Consider the following 22,997-nt stretch of genomic DNA (forward strand, 5'->3'; position numbering starts at 1 on the left):
TATTTATTACACAACAAAATATTCAAGCTCAATAATACCTACTTGCGTTAAATTCCGCCAAATCATAGATGGTTTGTCCTGACCGCGCACTCAACAAACTCTCCACTGACGCCCTCACCTTCACGCACAAACAATACACGTGTACCGTCGCCGAGCACACAGACATAGGCTACCTGCAGTTGAAATTTGCATACTCGGCACGGCAGCCAATCAGAAGCCTGCTTCTTTCTTTCGGACTTTCGCAAGCATTATAAAGTCATGCAATTGCATGTCATTTTCCAAAATAGATGCATTTACCTGATTTTTTGGGAGGGAGATTGCATATCAACAATCATCTTTAGGATGAACCACCTTCTAATCAGTATAGTGATTAAATATTGATTTTTAACAATTCAGAAAGAAACAAAAATAAAAAGACACCCAGTCAATAGAAAACATGGAGACTCCCTTATATGAATTTCAAAGCTATCAAGGGTCCTCTCGGATGGCACTGAAGCCATTACAGACCATAATAAGAGCAGCAAATAAAGCGGTAGTGACTGCTTTTAAAGCTTTCTACTTGTACAATCTGAACGGGGAGAGCGGGTAGGTGTGTGTTGGGAGAGGGGGGTTCACCATCTCGCCTGGCCTATGGAAAGCCTGCAATTAGGGAGTGTAATTAGCTAGAAATGTGAGGCGGGTGGAGAGCGGGTGGATGGTGGATGGAGGGGGGACTTTGAGCGAGAGACACAAAGGAGGAGTGCGAGAGAGGTGGGCAGATCACCACATTTCTTTCCTTTCTTTCTCTTGCTCCTGTTGTTTCCAGTCAGGGCCTGTTCCTATGGCAACCTGCTGCCGGAGACAGGGAGGCAGCAGTGAAAAGGAAGTGTATCCGCCCTCTCTTAAAGAGGATGGCTGACCTGTGCGTGTGTATGTGTGTGCGCGTACTTGTGGGCGTGTGGATGTGGGTGTGGGCAAAGTGTTTTGATATCAATGTTGAAAGCTTTTCATTCGACTTGCATCACTGCACCCTGTTGTGTTGCTGTCATCGGTTTTAGAGTGAGTCAAATAGGTGGAGATGCTTTCGGGTGCATACTTATTTTTTTCCCTCGCATACTTAATGCATGGTGTGCTACATTCATATGAAAGCCTTTATTATGTACAACAGCAAAAATGCCGCCTTTTGAGAAAAGCGATGGTACCCTCAATAACATGTTTCATTCGTTCCATGATCGTAACTCACCTCAATATTGCAAATTCATTTTAATAATCACATATTTGAAGGTACTGTCCCAATGTACAATATTTTAATCTGTATTAAACTCAACAATATCAGATCAATTATAAAGACATATTTTTGTTATATGTCATGCTAAAATAGAAGCAAATGAATTGTGACTGAATGTAAAATACAGTTTATTAATATAGTTCTATTGGAGAAGTTCACCTTGTAAATTTGTAGCCTAGTTGTATTAAGTTCATCTTGTCTATTTGATATTTAATTTAAAACAGAAATTAAATTTGCAGTCTGTTAAGCAACAGTACTACCACTAATTTGTACCAAAAAAATAATAAATCCCACCTTACCAGTGTGTCATGCAAAGAAATTAGAAAATCAGATATCAATTTACAAAAGAATGCAGATAGATATATGGCTTTATCAATTCAACATGTACTGTATTTGTGATATTTTATGATATGAGAATGTACAGTTGACCACCACCAAATTGGGGAAAGTGACCATTCCATCCCGCAAATAGCAAAACTCAATGTAGGTTACAATTGATGGCCACTGAAATTAAAAAAAAAAAAGATTTAAAAAAAGGATAGAAGTTTAGAAGAGTCTTTTAAAAGAAAAACACCTCCAGCAAGGGATCATAAATGCACAGCATCAATAACACGTTATGTCAGTGCATGTCACAAGACTTCATTATCATCAAACAGTATCAAAGGAAATTATGTTTTGTGTGCTCTTTTTGTTTCGTTTTGCCTACAATTTCAGAGTTCAAATCAGGGCCATGCATGAGAGCATCAAGTATATCTCACTTCTGTTAAGCCAGTAACCAAGGTAAATTTGGCTTTTCCAAAAGAACTGCTTTGACAGTGTTATATCATGCCGACAACCAGGAACATATTAGGAGACCTCACTTAAGCCAGCAATAAATGAACCATTTTGTGCATTTTTATCTTCTCACACTTAATGTCACTTGCCATTGAAGTGAAGATGTTCTTTCATGCTTTCGTTCCAACTGTAGTGAACATATTTATACCCTAGTATGACTGTCAGAAATGGTCAAACGTTCCTGAAAAAAATTAAAATTGATTGAGGTTTTAAGATAGCAGCATTGCTTGTTCCGAAGACTATATTCAAACTCTAAATCAGGTATGGCAGATAAAATAATCTCTGATATAAACAAATTAGAGATCAACGATTGTCTCAGAACAAATTGTGTTGGTGGCCTCAAAGTTCAGTACCTCTCCGGCAGCGTCAGTCGATTACAAAAGTGCATTGTTATTTTTGTCAGGGCTTTTTTTGTAACTTAAATTGTTCATTGGCTGTTACTGCCTTAAAGGACAACCGACACCACTTTTTTGTTCATGTGGCCTAACTGACATCATAAAAACGTTTTATAGCATCTAAAATACCCAAAACACGCAGGATGATATTTTTACTCAAATGCAAAACACCAATAAAAATGACTTAAAGTGTCTAAAAACTACTTCAAATTGAAACCGGAAGTGGTCAGTTTCAGAAGGTCCCGGCCCCTTGTTCGTGGTGTCACGCCAAGATGTCTTGCCTTGCTCGAGAATCAAAACAATGGCTTCAGATTCGGAGAAGATGCTTTTTTTGTTACTCATCCAGTTATGAATATGATTCAAATAGTTCTGAAGATGAAAGCATACATGTTTGCAATCGATTAAAGAATTTATTCTGTGTCATTTTGAGGAATCTGGGGGGGAAATGTAGCACCCAAAAAAGACAGAAGATGCCGACAAAGGTTCGGGAAATGGGCTTATTTGTCTCCTGGGAATTTTAGTCAGCGAATATCAAATAGTTGCTCGGTGCAACACACAACAATTCACCATCGGTTATTTATGTGTTTTCCTTCTAATTTCGCTATCAACACGGATCAACACGAAGTTTTCAGACCAAACAAAGGTACTTTGTTTGGTCCTTCCTAATGCATTGACGTGATGAAAGGACTGCTACAGTGTCTCCTTTCTCGGTCAGGGGCGTTCCTTCCGTGACGTGACGACTCGTCACCAACTCAAAAACAAGACTTCCGGAATATTCAGGGCAAGTCTTAAAACGTAAAATATACCAGCTATATGTGGTGGAATCTTTGTAAAATACGCTCCGTAGAAGTCATTTGAAGCGATTTGACAAATTATGGACACAACTTTAAATTTAAATGACTAAATCCATCAGTTTAGTTTATACTGTATTATGTCAACTTGGCTTTGTTCATAAGTGTATTTGTGTGTGTGATGTGTGTGAGTACCACCCATCTCAAATACGGATCCACACCCTGTTATGCAAGTTATCTTCCCGTCCTATTTTTCTCCCTGTTTTTTTCACAACAGGCATCTCTGAGGATCACCCCACCCATACTAATTACACACCCCTCTTCATATGCTCATAAGTAGGTTTCATGAATGGGCATGAAGCCTAAATGTCCATCCTTGCAGGATGTGACCAAAAGCAGCCTCATTTAGAAAAAAATGAACACTTGCTCTGTGTATGGTGCGGGAGGTGGACAAGAGCAGGCAGTGTAGGTTCCCTCCCCGTGGTTAGTAGTAAAAACCCCACCCAAAGGGAGAAAAGCAGTTACACCTTGCATGACATTGCAAGTGCTGCAAATGTTTGCTGCTTTTCTGCTGCTACCTTGTAACAAAAAGGCATTAAACAGGACCTAAGAGCTTGATTGGAAAATGAGGGGGTTGGGGGGGACGCAAAAATTACGGCCCCCTGTTTGACACAAGACACAAGGTTTCCATCAGAAGTGGAAGTAAGTAGAATGTGCACAAGCTACAATATACGTAATGCTCAAACCAGCAACTTCAAGCAATGCCCAAAGTATCATAGAAAAACACCTACAATAAATGTCAAAACCTATTACTTGGCTTAAGTAATTGAAGTTGTTGCGTCACACGTGTGTATGATTTTGAAGTGCGCCTTTCAACCCTTTCATGTCTTTCAATTCCTTGATCTCCTTGGTGTGCGTCTCACCCTGACGCATAGCACACGCTTGAAAATTGTATAAAAGGAGCTGTCGCGGGACAGAGAGATTGGGCGAACCACGGGGCAGAATCATCTCAGACTCATCTCGGACTCACAGACTCAAAGAGACTTGCAAAGACCCGCTCAGGCGCCCGGCTGACGCCGGGCGTCGGACGGACATCACGGCACGACTTGCTCGCCTCCACGCCACGATCAAGCTCTGCGCGTCACCTGCCTGGGAGATCTGACAACGAACCTACTTAAAAATAAAGAGAACCATCAAACTCTTTAAAGTCACAAAAACACAATTGTCACAAGATTTCTACAACCATATTCACATTAGCCCTTAACTTTCAATATCTGTACCTGCGCTAGTTGGTAACTAGCATATTTATTTATTTTTTTTCGAGTTCCATTCGTTCCATTCTCTGTACTGTATATTTTTTCACTTGCTTCAACAGATGGCCTCTCAACTCGGTTTTATAACACAGTGGTGGGCTGCCAAGTGGGCTGCGTACACTAAATTTAAAAAAAAGTATTTGTTTTTAAAAACAAAGTCTCTGCCCTGGCTGCTTACTACATACATTGAATGCCATTAAAAACAGGATGTGTATTCAGAGGCAACTAAAAGGAATACAAAATGCAGTTTTTAATTGCCAATTCAGTTTATTCAGGCCCAAAAAAAATCCAAACCTTTCTGACCCTTTGTGAAAAATCAATCGGCCCTTCATTGTTAAATCACAAAGTAACTGTGACCAAAGGCAGTTTAGGGAAAGTTATATTTACAAGACTATGGGGACCCGTGAATCACTGTGAGATTTATTATTCACAAATAAAGAAATGACACAATAAATTAAACAGTTATATTTATTTAGTGATTTGTACTTTAACATTCTTTTCCATTTAACTTCACCATGTTTGTATTTTTTTCAAAATCGCTGAATTTTCACATTTACCATTCAAATACTGGAGAAGTGGAGACAAGCAGTGAGGCAGCAGCCGGCTGAGCTTCACCATGGATTGCGCAATCACTATGCTAACTGTCCTGGCTTGCTCAGCAGTGAGACCACTTTGCTGTCTCTCTGCATATCGCTATTAAAGTGTTCAAAAGCTTTTAGTGTATGAACTAAATTTCTATAGTTTAGCTGGATTACCATTTTATGTTTGGGAGCCTTTTACTGAGCGAGTTGCTTGTTCTGTAGCCACAAAGGGACATATGTCTTCTTGTGCCGGTCCCAAGCCCGGATAAATACACAGGGTTGTGTCAGGAAGGGTATCCGACGTAAAAGCTTGGCCAAAACAAACATGCGGATCAAACCGCTCAAGATAGAGGACAGTGATTTGCTGTGGCGACCCCTTGAAGGGAAAAGCCGAAAGGAAAAGAAGAAGAAGCTGGTGTATATAATGTACAGTCACTGTACATTATGAACACTGCACGACAGTGTTTATTTTATTTTATTTTTATCAAAACTGTGTGCATAGGTGAGGCACACAGTTCTCCTGCCTCAGGACAGGGGGCGCTGGTGATTACAGATTCTTCTTGCGACTCCTCGGCTGCAGAATAATATAATTAGTGACAGCAAGCTACAGTAAACAGTTAAGTGCAAGTGCACCCATCCAGTCATTTTTTCGTGTTGCTTGGCCTTATTTTCAGAATGGTGGATTACATATCTAAATTGAAAGAGTTTTCTAAACTGGACTTTCAATCGAAGCAGTAGATAATAATTAAAGGAAGACCAACACCGGACTGTATAGCTCACAAACAGTGAGGGATGAATGTAAATCTCCTGGACAGCTTCTCAGCCTTTAGGCCAATAAGGATTTCATTGAAACTATTCCAGCTCGTGCTCACTGTTCCAGCTGCTACAGCATCAGTGGAGCGGTCATTCTCAAAAGACTGAAAACATACAGTCGGAACAGGACTGATCAAGGACGACTTTCTTCACTGGCAGTGATCTCCTTTGAGACAGAGACTTGGACTTCATTTATAAGTAAAGGTAACACGATAATAACGTTTTTTTTTTTCTTTTTTTCTATGCTACAGTTTGTATACAGTATATAAAGAATGCTGACATGACATTTTGAACAAAAAATGTTAACTGTTGCCAATCAAATGGTGAATAAGCTACTCTGTGGAGTTCTGTTTGTAAATCTGACTGTGATGACGTCAGTGCTTCACCAGCCATGAACCTCACCACACGTCACTGAAAAGTACCTCAAACAACATCCAAATAGCTCGAAACCTTGGTTAACGAGAATAAGGATCACCATTCACCATTCTACCATAAGAAAGACACTAGCAGAAAACAGTACCCACGGAAGAGTTCCCAGGTGAAAACAACACAAAGACTTGTCGCACATTTGCTGAACGACATCTTGAAGAATCTGGTCGACGAAAGAGCTCGAAACTAAATTTGGGGTAAAAATAGCAGCGCTTGATCAAAAGAACATGAGGCAAACAGTGTAACAGAAGGTGGTGGCAAAGTATTATTAATGAGGGCACTTAATTTTACACAGAGGGCTTGGATTTTTTTTTGTTTATGCTGTAATAAATTGAATATTAAACTGCCTTGTGTACTTGCCTCAGTGTTATATTCCAATTCATTTGATGATTTGAACCTTTTGTGTGTGATTGATGTACAAAAAAAAACAGAAAACCCAGAAATCAGGAGGGGGGTGCCAATATTTTTTCACGGCACTGCGCATTTTCATAGCCAACTTGACAATAAAAAGAGAATGATATATTAGGACCAGCGGTACGTCTGTGTAAGCTCTCAGTCGTACAGGAGTGGTCCATCGATGAGAAGGTTTCTTCAGCCGTCATCTGTACAAATTTGAAGGTTTCGGACGTTTCGCCTCCTATCCAAGAGGCTTCGTCAGCGAACTAAAGTCTGACTGGTCGTACTCTCAGGTTGGGGGGAGCAGAGGACCACTCCCTGTGGCCCCACTGATTGTTCCTACATTCCTGACTAACGACTGGCCCATTTCCCCCACTCTCACTGGTATCACCTCATCAGCATTACGAATGTTGCCTAACCTGTTTTGCCTAAGCAGGCTATTGTATGAACGATCCAAATTGAACCTCACCCCACCAGACCGGTTTAATGAAGGATTTTGTTGTTTTATAAGAATCGCTTCTTTTACCCCCCTTTCAAACCATCTATGTTCTTTCGCTAAGATTTTAACCTCATTGTCGTCAAATGAGTGGTTGCTAGCTTTTAGGTGCAAATGTACTGCCGATTGAGGCCCACTTGTATTATCCCTGCGATGTTGATAAAATCTTTTTTTGAGAATTTGTTGAGTCTCCCCAATGTACTGCTCTTTACAATTTTCATTCTTACAATGTATGGAGTAAACTACATGACTTTGTTTTTCATTTGGTAGCCTATCTTTTGGATGCACTAATTTTTGCCTTAACGTGTTTATCGGTTTGAAATAAGTAGGAATTTTGCGTTGCCAAAGGACCCTTTGTAATTTTTCAGAAACTCCTGCAATGTAAGGTACTGCTACTCCTCTCCTTTTTGTATCTTGAGAATTATTGGTTTCATTCCCTATTCTTTCTTTCTGACATTTGTTGAATGACCACTGAGGGTACCCACAGTTAGTGAGTGCTCGCCTGATATGTTTTGACTCAACATAGAGTCAACATCAAGTACACCACTTTTGAACTCTACTGAAATAATTGAAACTGAATTGAAAACTGTCAAATCCACCAAGTTCATTTTGCCATGTGTCGCTCAAGTGCAGATGTGGAGTTACAACAAATCTTTAAAGGACAATCAACATCTCCGGACAAGTTGTGTCCATAATTTGTAAAATGGCTTCAAATGACTTCTACTGAGCGTATTTTACAAAGATTCCACCACATATAAGCTATATTTTAAGTTTTAAGACTCGCGCTGAATATTCCGGAAGTCTTGTTTTTGAGTTGGTGACGAGTCCTCACCCTACGTCACTGAAGGAACGCCCCTCAGCGAGAAAGGGCATACCTTGCATCACCTCAATGCATTTTGCAATACGTTGTTTGCCCTGAAAACTTCGTGTTGGTCCGTGTTCATGGCGAAATTAAAAGTTTCTGAGTTGGTGACGAGTCCGTACGTGACGTCACTAAAGGAACGCCCCTGACCGAAAAAAAGACACATTGTAGCAGTCCTTCCATCACGTCAATGTGTTTTGCTGTACTTGTTTGGTCTGAAAACCTCGTGTTGCATTCAAAAGCCGCCAGAAGAGGGCAACCAAGCTCCATATAAGGAATTTATCACCCTCTGGAAACGCAAAATACTGTCATGTCTACAAGAGGTCGCCATTTTCTGCCTCCTTTTTGGTGACCCAATGTTGCCTCAAAATGGCACGGAATAAATTATTTAATCGATTGCAAACATGTATGCTTTCCTCTTCAGAACTATTTGAATCATATTCATAACTGGATGTGTAACAAGAAAGCATATTCTCAGAATCTGAAGCCATTGTTTTGATTCTCCAGCAATGCAAGACGTCTTGGCGTGATGTCACGAACTGGGGGCGGGACATTCTGAAAGTGCCCAATTCGCAGCTCAATTTTTTGCAGATTTTGGACACTTTAAGTCATTTTTATTGGTGTTTTGCATTTGACTAAAAATATCATGCTGCGTGTTTTGGGTATTTTAGATTCTATAAAATGTTTTGCTGATGTCAGTTAGGAAACAAAAAAGTGACGTTGGTTGTCCTTTAATACTTGGCATAATAGAGAAAAACATTAAATGCATAATATCCATCATGAATTTTCGAAGCGTCGCTGAAGCGTTAACAGTTTATGATATTATTTTAATTGTATAATGATGACATTGTGTTATACATTTGCATGAGTGACTCCTTTATATTTTAGTTTTTTCAAACAGTAGCAAATTACAGTGTTACCTCAGCTTACAAAAGCTTTAGCTCACGAACCTTTCGCCTTACAAACATTAAATTCGCAAGAATATAATCTTGGCAGGGGCGGCCCAGTAGTCGAGTGGTTAGCACACCGGCTTCACAGTGCAGAGGTCGCCGGTTCGCGTCCCGGTGCGGCCTCCCTGTGTGGAGTTTGCATGTTCTCCCCGGACCCGCGTGGGTTTTCTCCGGGTCCTCCGGTTTCCTCCCACACTCCAAAAACATGAATGGCAGGCAGATTGACCACTCCAAATTGTCCCTAGGTGTGAGTGTGAGAGTGACTGTTGTACGTCTTTGTGTGCCCTGCGATTGGCTGGCAACCAATTCGGGGTGTCCCCCGCCTCGTGCCCGAAGACAGCTGAGATAGGCTCCAGCAACCCCCGCGACCCTAGTGAGGAATATGCGGTACGGAAAATGAGATGAGATAATCTTGGCATATAAACTAGTTTTCGGCAGACGAACCAAACTACACAGCGCCACACAGCGTGGTTGGCAGACTGGTTTTCCACACCACCTTTGAGTGAAGACATGGTTTGCTGTCGAGTGGAGTACATTTGCTATTATGGAACAAAAAAAGACCCCACCACAGGCCAGTGTTAAGCTGAAGGGGACACAAAACAAATTTGCGGTCGAGCAGAAGAAGGCGATCGAACAAGGTGTGCTTTTGTGAGACTTAGCGTCCCAGTACCAGTATGCGAAGTCGACCATTGATATGTTTGGTTAAGGGTGTTTCTGTGTTGTCTAAGCAACGATCAGGCAATAGAAGAGGTTTAAAAACTACTGCTGTTTTGGATTAACAAAAAGCAGCTAGCAGAGGACCGTGTGAGGGTATTATCGGCGAGAAAGCACGGCAACTTCACTCGGATATCATCAAGAGGCAACTACATCAACGACCATCACAACGGTAAATAAACCGACTTTATTATACAGTACAGTTTATTCCTTTAATTACAATACAATAGTGCATTTACTGTATATAAATAAGGTATATTTTGTGTAGTTTTAAGGCTTATTTAGTAGAAAATTATGTTGGGGACCTGGGAATGGATTATTCTCATTTTTAATGGTTTCTTATGCGAAATAAATGTTTGGCAGACGAACTTTTCGCCTTACACACACTTTCTGGGAACCAATTACGTTCGTAAGCCGAGGTATCTTGCACTTGTTGAAAATCTTTAAATGAAACAATTCATCACTGAAATTGTTAATTTAATTTCATAGTACTATCAGAATCAGAATCAGAAAACCTCGTCCATCGATGGGGAAATTTGCAGTGCACAGCAGCAATTTGAAAGGCGATGGGGGGGGGGGGTGAAAGGATAAAAAAATTCTAAGCAGAGTAAAAATGTCAGAAGACTGACTGGTTTTTTGTACGCTAAATTGTTGTTACAAAGTTTCAGAGTTGGCGACTCTGACTAGGACCTCACAACACCACATCCCCAGTCACCACCTGGGTTGTCATGGTAACAAAAGTCATACTGTGGAATTGCATGAGACAGAAACGTCCCTTCACCTCCCTACAAATGGGAAAAATAATGGAACATTTAGCAACCTTTCATGAAGACACCAAAGAACTGTTTTGAATAAAATATCTCCCTGGCTCTACCCTTCATTTGCAAAGTGACAATATATACATGTTTTTAGGGCACTAAACAGCACACTGGTCTCACCTTTGCCCTGGCTCTTGGCGTCATCCAGCAGAGGTAGCATCATGGCGTTGTTGAGGGGTGAACGCATGGCCGTGGTATACATGAGCGGCAGCGACTGCACCACCACCGGGATACGGTGAACACGGCCACTCAGTTTTCCGGCACCCTGCAGGCCCAGTGGGCTGGACGGAGACGGTGGCACAGAGTGCAAGATGTGCAAATATGGCTGACCTCTCATCCCGGGCGCAACCAGAGAGCCCGGCGAGAGCAACGACGACGCCGAAGTGATGACCGATGGCGAGGATGAAGAGGACGACGATGACAGCGAGGATGGCGATAAAGCGTATCTCAGCGGGGAGGACGACGTAGTGGTGGAAGAAGAAGAGGGGCGGGGCTTGTTGATGGACAGGTCCACCGGCTCAGTCTGCGTGTGAAAGTGCAGCTCGTGGGCAAGCAGGTCTTCTGGGGGCTCGGGTTTCACTCTGCTGAGAAAGAAGGGGACGCCGTCCATCGCAGAATAAGACCGCACTTTGGGTGACTGCGGAAGGAGAGATGCATTTATTTGACTGGCAGCTTTTGAAATACAATTGAAACACTATTAAAAAAATAACTGGAGGTCATTATAGGAGTGAATATATATATATATATATATATATATATATATATATATATATATATATATATATATATATATATATATATATATAATACAGTAAAGTCTCGTTATATCGATATCGGATATATCGATAGTCCCGGTTATATCGATACTCTTTCTATGCACGCACTGAGAAAATTACATGCAAACAGGGTCGGATATATCGATAGTCCCGATTATATCGATATTTTTTCGGACTCCCTTGAGTATCGATATAACGAGACTTTACTGTATACTGTATATTGTTTTTGCTCATTACTTCACAACTAAGACTCCCAATAAAAAAGGTATTTGTTAGAAAATTATTGCAGTCAAGTGGTTAGCACGCCGGCTTCACAGTGCGGAGGTCATGAGTTCAAGATTATGTCTTTATTTACATGGCCTAAAATCAGTAATGGTCTCGAAATGACCGTGGCTGACAAACTTGAAATCAGGTTGTGCACCAAATTTACGACGATGAGTTTTATGATTTATCCATGACCAGCAGAGAGCCAGCATTGAACCTCATCGTGGACATACTTCAAAACTGATAGTATTCTCATTATGTGCAAACTGCTAAGAAACACAAGGGGACAAAATAATGATAGTGTCACTCAGCACGCGTAACCTTTCATCATCTGCTCTCTTTCACTCCGTGCGTTGTTCCGCCTCTCGATTCCTCCTGTTTTCCATCACTCTCCCAGAATGTGCCTCTGTGTATTGCCTACCCCCTCCTCTTCAATCTGCTTTGTGGGGGGAAAAAACCCTCATATGGGCTCAATTTCCTGCCCATCTCTCTCTTTCTTTCTTTCTTTCTTTCTTTCTTTCTTTCTTTCTTTCTTTCTTTCTTTCTTTCTTTCTTTCTTTCTTTCTCTCTCTCTATCTATCTTCAGCACTCCGATTTGACCCAGAACGTATCACAAAAGCCGTCTTGGGTATTTCAAGTGATCTTTGTCTAGAGTGTGTCACGTGTGGGAAGGGTGCCACAAGTCATGGTCCTAACAGTGAGGCCTTTCACAGGCCTATTGGGGCGGGAGCTCATATGGCACTTATTTTTTTTTATTCTTTTAACAAATCAGACGCGTAAAGCTCATTAAATCGAGAATGAAAAGCCGGCTATGAAAATATGCCCCGGCATGGATTTTCACCCTCACTTCACATTTCATTCTGCTTATGTAATGCTGGCTGTGAGTCGTGAATTCAGAACCCCCCCCCCCCCCCCCCATCTTCCAAGTAGTGTGTTTTCTTTCTTTCTCTTTTATAGTAGCCGACTATTTAATACTCCAAGCATGTATACTCAGGCTACAGGAAATGTTACAAGCCTACGTATCAAATGAAAATCCTTGTTTACTCTGTAACGCCCTCGCCAGTGAAAAACAAACCCGCGCCATCATTCTGGACGGGTTCATCTCAGGTTCAGCAGTGTCGGGTCAAGGTTTATGGTGTACGGCTATGGTCCACTTCACAGAACCACCCACTAAGAATTCTCTCAAAAACTAAATATGTGACCCTATGACCTTGGAATCCAACCACCTTGAAGCATCTTGGACTAGAACCAGTACCAGCAAATAAATGATTTGGAGTTGTAGTATTGTTCTGCATAGTCTTAAATAAGATTTTTACCATTCCAGTTCAAATGGATGAAGAAACATATATCTGTCATATATATGTCATATATGATCGTGTTTTTATGAAAAACTGATTTATCAGGACGCGGCCCGGTAGTCGAGTGGTTAGCACACCGGCTTCACAGTGCAGAGGTCGCCTGTTCGTGTCCCGGTCCGGCCTCCCTGTGTGGAGTTTGCATGTTCTCCCCAGGCCGCGCGTGGGTTTTCTCCGGGTCCTCCGGTTTCCTCCCACACTCCAAAAACATGCATGGCAGGCAGATTTACCACTCCAAATTGTCCCTAGGTGCGAGTGTGAGAGTGACTGTTGTACGTCTTTGTGTGTCATGCGATTGGCTGGCAACCAATTCAGGGTGTCCCCCGCCTCGTGCCCAAAGACAGCTGAGATAGGCTCCAGTACCCCCCACGACCCTAATGAGGAATAAGCGGTACGGAAAATGGATGGATGATTTGTCAGGGGCAGAGATACATGTTGTCCAGCAGTCTCAGCCCATCTGTTTGGCCAGCCAAGAGAAATGTTTACATCTCTAATTCTTCCTCCATTTCCACATGGGTTCAGGATTCTTATATGCCTTGATACCGTGCATCAAGTTACTATCAGTAATTGTACATTAAAAAAATACATATATTCAATTGATGTGGACGCAAAATCTAAAATAAAATGTTTTCAGTAGAGAACATTTGAATGAACATCAGTCAAGAGTATTTCTTCCGCACCATAGCAAGCAATTAACACAGTTGAAAAGTCATACCATCCAAGGTAAAAATACAAACTTGAGACCAACAGACCAATTTTGCGCACACACTCATAATACCAGCAGGAGCAAACCTCTGTAAAAACTTTAATGAAGTCCGTTTTTTGTGTAATTGTGATTATTAGATATGTCAATAGATGAGCCATTCATCACGATATGTAAAATAATGTTGGCCGTTAGTAATAATTGATCCATCTGATTGGCGTTACTTAGGTAATCAATGCTAGAGATGGAAGTAAACTATGAGATCGCACACAAAAGCAAAACACTGGCAACAAATAAACAAGCACATAAACAAAAAAATGAGCAAACAAACAAATAAAAATGAGTAAATAAATAAATAAATAAATAAATAAATAAATAAATAAATAAATAACAACAAAGTACAATCAAGAAAGATGCACACATGCACGTGAGGCAACCCAACTGACACATTTCTGGCCATGCACCCGTAAATTATGTTGACATGTATGATTGTGCTCATTATATTTAATATTCCATCTACTATTCAGGACCGCATCGACTGATGAGCATCTTTGACCTTATATACGGTACAGAGATCCTCTGTTAACCAGTTGACCGCAAGGTTACAAAGAGCACACAACACAACTGACATTTTTTTAAACAGATTGCACTCAGCAAAAGTTCAAATAATTCACTCGCAAGTAGTGTCCAACTTGCACGCAAACACACACACACACACACACACACACACACACGCGCACACACGCACACACACATGCACACACGCACACGCACACACACACACAAACACAAAGATGTGTTTGTGGCGTCACCGGTGCGCATCGCATCTTTAATGTCTTTCAATTCCTTGATCTACTTGATGTGTGTCTCACCCTGACGCATATCACACGCTTGGAAATGGTATAAAAGCAGCTGTTGTGGGACAGAGAGAATCAGATTCATCTCGGACTCACAGACTCAAAGAGACTTGCAAAGACCCGCACAGGCACGCCCGGCTAACGCCGGACGTCGGACGGACATCGCAGCACGACTTACTCGACTCCACGCCACGATCAAGCTCTGCGCGTCACCTGCCTGGGAGATCTGACAACGAACCTACTTACAAATAAAGAGAAACATCAAACTCTTTCTTGGCGAGCCAGCCAGGAGGATTTTTTTCCCTCCTCCTAAGCCCAATGAACTCTCCAAATGGAAAGAACCAGATTTCCCAGCCGCCCGTGAACCCGGCATCTTCACAACAAGACCCCTTAAGCCGAGCTCCCGATGGCCCGCCACCACCCGTGGGCACCCCACCGTGAAACCTGCCGCAACCTGATGGCAAACACCGTCCAATTCGCCTGGCGACTCTGCAACTAGCTGCATCGTTTATGTCCACGATCAGACATCGTATATGTCCACGATCGGACTTCGTCGGACATCGCTTATGTCCACGATCGGACTTCGGGAAGACGCTTCATGGGCAACTCGGTTGCCGACGTCAGCGTGCTTCCTCAGCGTCCTGCAGAGCGCCATGGCAGCGCGATCAACGCCACCGTCACCGAAGACCAGCCTGTCCGTGCCCGGCAGCATGACCAACCCCACGCTCCTTCATCCTCACACTCCCTCATCGATTCCCCGATTAGACCGACCCCAGGTGAACGACTCCGCGGTGAGAAGACCTTACGGAATCGACTCGACGGTCGCGAGGAAAGTTTCCATTGATCGACTCAAACTGGCAGTCGTAGAGCACACGTTGCGCGTACTCCCGTACAACGAAACTTCCTCGGTACCCTCCCCACCGACGCCTGCCATGGCCGGTGATCGACCGTCATCGTGCCTGACCTCTCCGTGTCGCAGAATGACTTTTGTTTTTTATTTATTTTTCCTTCATCGCTTTCACCGACTTCGGATCCAGGAGGGGAGCCCTGTGGCGTCACCGGTGCGCACCGCATCTTTAATGTCTTTCAATTCCTTCATCTCCTTGATGTGCGTCTCACCCTGACGCATATCACACGGTTGAAAATGGTATAAAAGCAGCTGTCGTGGGACAGAGAGAATCAGACTCATCTCGGACTCACAGACTCAAAGAGACTTGCAAAGACCGGCACAGGCACACCCGGCTCACGCCGGACGTCGGACGGACATCGCAGCACGACTTGCTCAACTCCACGCCACGATCAAGCTCTGAGCGTCACCTGCCTGGGAGATCTGACAACGAACCTACTTATAAATAAAGAGAAACATCAAACTCTTTATGTTCAATCTGCTTACTTCCCTCAGTTCTGCTGCCATTGTCTTAAATAGAGGCTAGTGGTTAGCAGGGCACATTTTCAGCCCCTTTAAGGGGAAGGGTCTAACGAGTTAGGCCATATTTCCAGCCTTGGCTCCCTGCCACTGAAATGAAGACCACATTTTTGTCGCGGACTGTCTGCACTGTAACAGGGAAGCGCAGTCATTTGGGGGTGGGAGATTGGATCTTGCCGTACTTCAAAGCCGCTGGAGGTCGCATACAGATTGCGGCACGAATGGAGGGTGACTTCAGAGGACTCAACAGCCTTGAGGCACGGTAGGGAACAGAATGCCCAGAAAGACCCGGAGAGGAACCACCTGCTGCCATATTTAAGTGCTCAGATGTGGAGATTTCTTATCAGCAACTCGGACCGACTAAATGTGACCACAAGACATAAGATAACCCATCTGCCAAACAACAATCTTGTGTTATTCGCATTCAACATGTACTCACGACTGACCTCTGCTTCATCTTGACAGTATGACTCCAAATGATGCTTCACAGGGATCACGCATTAGTTTTTCAAGTATGAACCTAAAATTACTGAGAACAAATAGACTCTTTTACACAGAGAAACCACATAGCCTTATCAGAAGCTCTACTATGGGTTTTTACACATAAGCCAGCAAAGCTGTGATATTGCCACAATTGTGTCCATTTTTTTCAGCAACGCTTGGTAGTTGGAGACCCAAACATCCATCTACATATTGTGTTTTACAGCAGTGTTACCTAACATGATTTCAAATTAAATTCAGAAAACTAGATGACAAGGACGGAGTCTCCAATACCAAAATGCAGAGCGAGTCGTGAGCGGATCAGTGAATGGGAGCGAGCAGAACTCCAAGCCATCTTTTATGAAGCAAATGATGCGAGTTAAGTTTGCCGTCCGTCAATGTGGTGAAGTACAAATCCGGACTTGTGTGTTTATTTATTTGTTATCTTTATACAAGAATTTGCTGTCTGACGTAACAGTAAAGTTATGTACTTTTGCTGTACCCGAATCTAACCACACCCATGGAATGGTAGGAGCGTTAAAAACATGCACTTGTGTGAGTGCACTAGGATTAAACCAGATAATTCTAATGAGGTCAACACCAGTAACTAGTAGGGTGCAGAAGACACTTGTTGGAATGGAACAGTCACGGTATGCCATATATATATACGATATAACACCCCTATCCCACAATTCTGACATTCACCATTGCTACCACGTGTGCCTCAGTCCAGTTCTTGGAAGCATCTATCCAGTCTGTTTTAGATGCATGCCACGATCACCTGTAGGTTTCATAGTACCTGGTTGATCAACCAACGTTACTAGGGTTTTAGAAAAATATATAAAACAGAATTATATAAAAGATTAACACATTTAATAGCCACCAAAATATCACTAAGCTCTGTTGGACATCAGTTGGCATCGAACAGCTCATGGACAAAGAAATACTCTAAATATGGGCATTATCTATTGGTACAATTACATGTTCCCTGTATTTTATATTTACCATAATTTGACAATTTTCACCTCTTTTACAATGACTCCGCCACACAACACATTACCCAGTTGCAACATTTCTTATGTTGAAAAGTATTTCACGAGACAATAATTTATTCAGCCCGATTTTAGATTGGTATCAAGAACATTAAAAGTGATTAAAGCGGATTGCATCACAAAAATGAGTTTGAATAAAAAAGAATTGAGCTTTAAAGCAACATTACAGAAATGTAATGTTGTAATGTACAGAAATACTACAGAAATGTGGTGACCTATGTGGTGACCACACAAAAGCACACACCCACACACACCCGCACACACCCGCACGCACACACGCGCGCGCACACACACACACACACACACACACACACACACACACACACACACACACACACACACACACACACACACACACACACACACACACAACTGTGGCAATAACACAAAGCCCCCGTAACCTAGCAACAGCTTCTCCATAACAAGACCACTATATTTATAGGTATGCTGGACCAGCCCTGATACTCTACAAGGGCAACGTAAATCCTGTGAGAGGTAACATCGCTATATACCCAACCCAACAGTGAATGACATATTTTTTAAGACAACGACGCCCGTTGGCAGTTTAACGAAAGGATTGAATTGCGACGCTTAACTTCTGTGTCGATGATTCATACTAGCCGATAGAAGGTGCGACGGGAAAGCAAGGGGGGAGTTGAGGAAGAGATGGAGCTGCGATAGTGTTCTTCAGAGGAAGAAGTGAATTGTGTTTGTTTGTGCTTTATATGTTGGACACACAAGAGGAAGATTATTCATGCGTTTGTAAAACAGGAAGGCAAGGGGAGGATCAATAGAGAAACATAAAGAGGTGTTGAGATAGTTGACTCAGAGTTTCTTATGTGATCCGCCATCTCTACTGGCAATCAACCCCAACTAGTACGGATTCAAACAATTGCTCCATAACCACCTCCTCCTTCCTAATGCATTCCTGTCCCAGCTGTGGCTCTCCTTCTCTTCCTCCTCACTACCATGCTCTCCGACCACTCCTCAGAGCCCCCATGCTTGCTGTCTCGCTTGCAAAAGCCTGGGAGTGATTATCTGCCCATTGCCGGGAGGAGGGAAGACGGGGAGGTAAGCACGAGGGGGTGAGGGTGGTGGGTTGGGGTGAGGGAAATGGGGAATCGTCTGGAATACAACTGCTCGCTTACCCCTTGTTCCGATTCCAGGGGCTCGGCTTTGACTCGGACTGCAGGCATTCCGTCAAACATTAACATCCTGTCTCTTCAGCAGCCTGTGAAGTGACAAACAAGAGGTTTTAGCATGTTGAATTAGGACCTGAAAAGAAGTAAACACATCTGTCAGTCACAAAAATGGGAATGGTGGGAGTTGATTTCTGACCGTAAAAGGGTAAAAGCCAGACCAACATTTTGTAAACTGAATCCGCAGTTATTGTAGCCATGTCCAGATGCTGTGGAGATCAATTGTGACTGTGCTCACAATCAACTGTGGTTGCAATTTGTGGTTCTTTGGTCTGATGAATTACAATGAGCACAAAATGAATAAATAGTTTAGAAAACAGGAAGACTGGATGGTTTCACAAACTTCTTCAACATTAAGACTGGTAGCGGCAAAGGGGAAATGGGTTTGAATTCATTTTTGGATTAAGGTTTTGCAGTTAGCATTGGGGGATTAAAATTGGGATTAGGGCACACCATTTTTATTTTGTTATGCTTAGAATATCTTGTTTTCTATCCTTTCACTCCCACCCCAACCCCATCCCTCTTCAATTGCTGCTGTGGACTGCAAATTTCCCCATTGCGGGACGAATAAAGGTATTCTGATTCTGATTCTGATTCTGATTCTGGGAAAATGTTGCCTCTGGGAAACATTGGCCACCCACAATCTTTGCCTAGCCTATCTATGTCTGAAATGTAAAATTTGCATTTGTGCTGATTTATATATTTATTTATTGGATTTTTATTGATTGGATTGGATTGGATTGGATTTGCCTTTATTAGTCTCACAGTGGAGAAATTTACATTTCACAGCAGCAAAGTGATGAAAGGAATGAAAGTAGAAAAACAAAATACATGAGCTGCTGGAAAGGCAGCCACTCTCGGGGCGCCGATTTTGATGTGTGTTTGAATTGATGTCTGCAATTGTCTGGCAACCGGTTCAGGGTGTCCCCGCCTACTACACAAAAGCCGCTAGGATAGGCTCCAGCATTCCCTGCGACCCGATTGAAGATAAAGCGACAATGGACAATGTGACAATAAAGGACAATTAATTAATTAATTAATTAATTAATTAATTAATTAATTTTTTGTGCTTTTATGTGCATATGTACTGCCGATTGAGGCCCACTAGTAGTATCCCTGCGATGTTGATAAAGTCTTTTTTTGAGAATTTGTTTAGTATTAATTAATTAATTTATTTATTTATTTGATGGACAAGCAATTGTCTTAATCGATGAAAAGGTTTCTTCAGCCATCATCTGTATTTCTTTGAAGGTGTCGGAGGTTTCGCTTCTTACCCAAGACACTTCGTCAGCGACCTACTCGATGAAAAGGTTTCTTCAGCCGTCATCTGTATTTCTTTGAAGGTGTCGGATGTTTCCCTTCTTACCCAAGATGCTTCGTCAGCGAACTAAAGAATTTTGCTGGTAGTTTCGGCCCTATATATATATATCCCTACTGTCCAGACGTGGCGGTGCCAGACTCTGCTATAATTGGTCCCTGCTCTCAGGTTCGGGGGAGCAGACAACTACTCCCTGTGGCTACACTGATTACTCCTATTGTCCTGACTGATTACTTCTATTGTCCTGTCATTTGCTCTGGTCTCACCTCATCAGCATAACTAAGCCTATGTTGCCTAAGAGGTCTGTTGTACGAACGATCCAAATTGAACCTCACCCCACCATGGCAATTTAGTGAAGGATTTTGCTGTTTTATGAAAATAGCTTCTTTTACTCCCTTTTCAAACCATCTATTTTCTTTCGCTAAGATTTTAACCTCATCGTCATAAAATGAGTGCTTGCCAGCTTTTAGGTGCATATGTACTGCCGATTGAGGCCCACTAGTAGTATCCCTGCGATGTTGATAAAGTCTTTTTTTGAGAATTTGTTTAGTGTCCCCAATATATTGCTCTTTACAATTTTCATTTTTACAATGTATTGAATAAACTACATTCCTTTTTTTTCATTTGGCAGCCTATCTTTTGGATGCACTAATTTTTGCCTTAAAGTGTTTATCAGTTTGAAATAAGTAGGAATTATGTGTTGCCTAAGGACTCTTTGCAGTTTTTCACAAACTCCTGCAATGTAAGGTACTGCTACTCCTTTCCTTTTAGTATCTTCAGAATTTTTGGTTTCATTCCTTATTCTTTCCTTTTGACATTTGTTAAAAGACCACTGAGGGTAACCACCGTTTATGAGTGCTCTCCTGATATGGTTTCCCAAAGTTGGCAGCAATACGTCTGTGTAAGCTCTCAGTCGTACAGTAGTGGTCCATCGATGAAATAGTCTTAACGTTAATATGTTTACTTCCTGCACTGAAGGAGAATTTTGCCGTAATAATACACATAAATAAGGCGCTGTATATAAATCCAAATGCCGCCTGCAATATTAGCCATAAATCGATCAATATATGAATCTAAGCATCTATCAATCAATGTGTCAATTCATTAATTTGGGAGTCAAAACCAATAACGGCTAATATAATGGGCATATAGATGGAAATAGAAAGAAAAGAACACTGAAACCATTGAAACGAACAGCTGGTGCTTTGCTAAATCCAGTACAGAATGCCTTGCACCTGTTTTGGGTAGTAAGAAAGTTCAAGATTACCAAGGCATTCTGGAGTGAAATGTACTGCCTAGGGTGAGAAAACTTGGGAGTTGCAGGTAATAAGACTTTCAATGGGATGACACACAGCCAAAAAAAACAACCAAAAAACAACAACAACAACAACAACAACAACAACAAACAAGAATGGCACAAAACAAAACTCCAGACTATTTTAAAGAGTCCTATGAAGGCCCTTGGATGTCTGTGAAGTGAATGATGCTGAAAACATGCACTCTGGTGAAGACAGCCTTCAAACCAGAGAAAGTTGAAGCACTTAATGTTCATAAATTGTGAGGCCAAAATACCTGTTGTGATGTGCTAAAAGCCCAATTAAGAATTACAGAAATTATTATATATAAATGTTTCAAAGGAAAAGTGTATAAAACAGTGGTGAGACCAGCCATGATGTTTGCACTGGAGAAACAGTGAAGAAAAGACAGGAAGCAGAGCTGGAGGTCGCAGAGCTGAAGATGTTGAGGTTTTCTTTGGGAGTGACCAGGGTGGACAGAATCAGGAATGAGTACATTAGAGGGACAACTCATATTAGAGGCTTTGGAGAGAAAGTCAGAGAAGCCAGACTGAGATGGTTTGGACATGTCCAGAGGAGAGAGAGTGACTATATCGGGAGAAGGATGCTGAGCCTTGAACTGCCAGGCAGGAGACCGAGAGGAAGACCGAAGAGGAGGTTTATGGATGTGGTCAAAGAGGACATGAAGGTAGCTGGTGTGAGAGAAGAGGATGCACAAAACCGGGATAGATGGAGGACATTGATTTGCTGTGGCGACCCCTGAGGGTAAAAGCCGAAAGTAAAAGAAGATTATAAATACAGTAAAGTCTCGTTATATCGATATCGGATATATCGATAGTCCCGGTTATATCGATACTATTTCTATGCACGCACGGAGAAAATTACATGCAAACAGGGTCGGATATATCGATAGTCCCGGTTATATCGATATTTTTTCGGACTCCCTTGAATATCGATATAACGAGACTTTACTGTAAATGTTTCAGTTTAGGATACCACAATTATTGCATGGGCTATTTTCATTTCTTTAATAAGTCTGTTGCACCATGAAATTCCAAGCAAATTATAAGAACATTACACATTCAACACAATGTTTATTGCTTATTTCCTGTATACGGTACTTGTCCATGTTAAGTGCTTTGTTGCAGCTTCTGCTGTTGTTTAAGCGCTATATAATAAAAATGCATTGTATTGTATTATATTATATGAAAGAAAATGGTCGGTTGTTGGATTTTATTCATTCATTTTTAGTAATGTTTGTTTATTATTTATCACTTTTATCGGTTTAATTATATTTGAGTAATTATTTCGTTCTTTTCGATTATTAACAGCAATGCACCACCTATTCAGTCTGTTGAATGTGTAATGTTCTTATAATTTGTTGAGGAACATTTCCAGACCCTCAAACTTACACAAATGTAAATTTAATACCCATATAAAAAAACTTTACAGTAAGAAATGAATGCAGTCAAAATGTCCAATGATATACTTTTAATTCTGATGAGCAAATGATGACATGAATTACGATGAGTCATTATGCTGTTTGAACACAGACATTCGCCTGGCCGATGGGCTGCTGCAAGCCTGTTCGTCTTTCACGGACAGACAATAAC

General features: G+C 41.8%; 1 protein-coding gene across 4 annotated transcripts in view; it reads right to left on the bottom strand.

Annotated features, from left to right (window-relative positions):
- The window catches only part of klf12b (Kruppel like factor 12b), a 72,650-nt gene that overhangs the window by 19,765 nt on the left and 29,888 nt on the right, over positions 1-22,997 (bottom strand). For 2 of the 4 annotated variants that reach the window (XM_089002268.1, XM_089002270.1), the window contains exons 2-3: positions 18,721-18,803; positions 10,780-11,296 (exon numbers count right to left, since the gene is read on the bottom strand). In XM_089002268.1, the coding sequence (XP_088858394.1) occupies positions 10,780-11,296; positions 18,721-18,786 (583 nt within the window). In that variant the 5' untranslated portion in view covers positions 18,787-18,803. Of the gene's footprint in view, positions 1-10,779; positions 11,297-18,720; positions 18,804-18,936; positions 19,025-22,997 lie in introns of those variants that run through there. The other 2 variants (XM_089002269.1, XM_089002271.1) reach the window with 2 other exon arrangements.

Source organism: Hippocampus bargibanti, linkage group LG08, assembly GCF_051943395.1.
Source record: "Hippocampus bargibanti isolate YZ-2025 linkage group LG08, ASM5194339v1, whole genome shotgun sequence".
NCBI lineage: Eukaryota > Metazoa > Chordata > Actinopteri > Syngnathiformes > Syngnathidae > Hippocampus > Hippocampus bargibanti.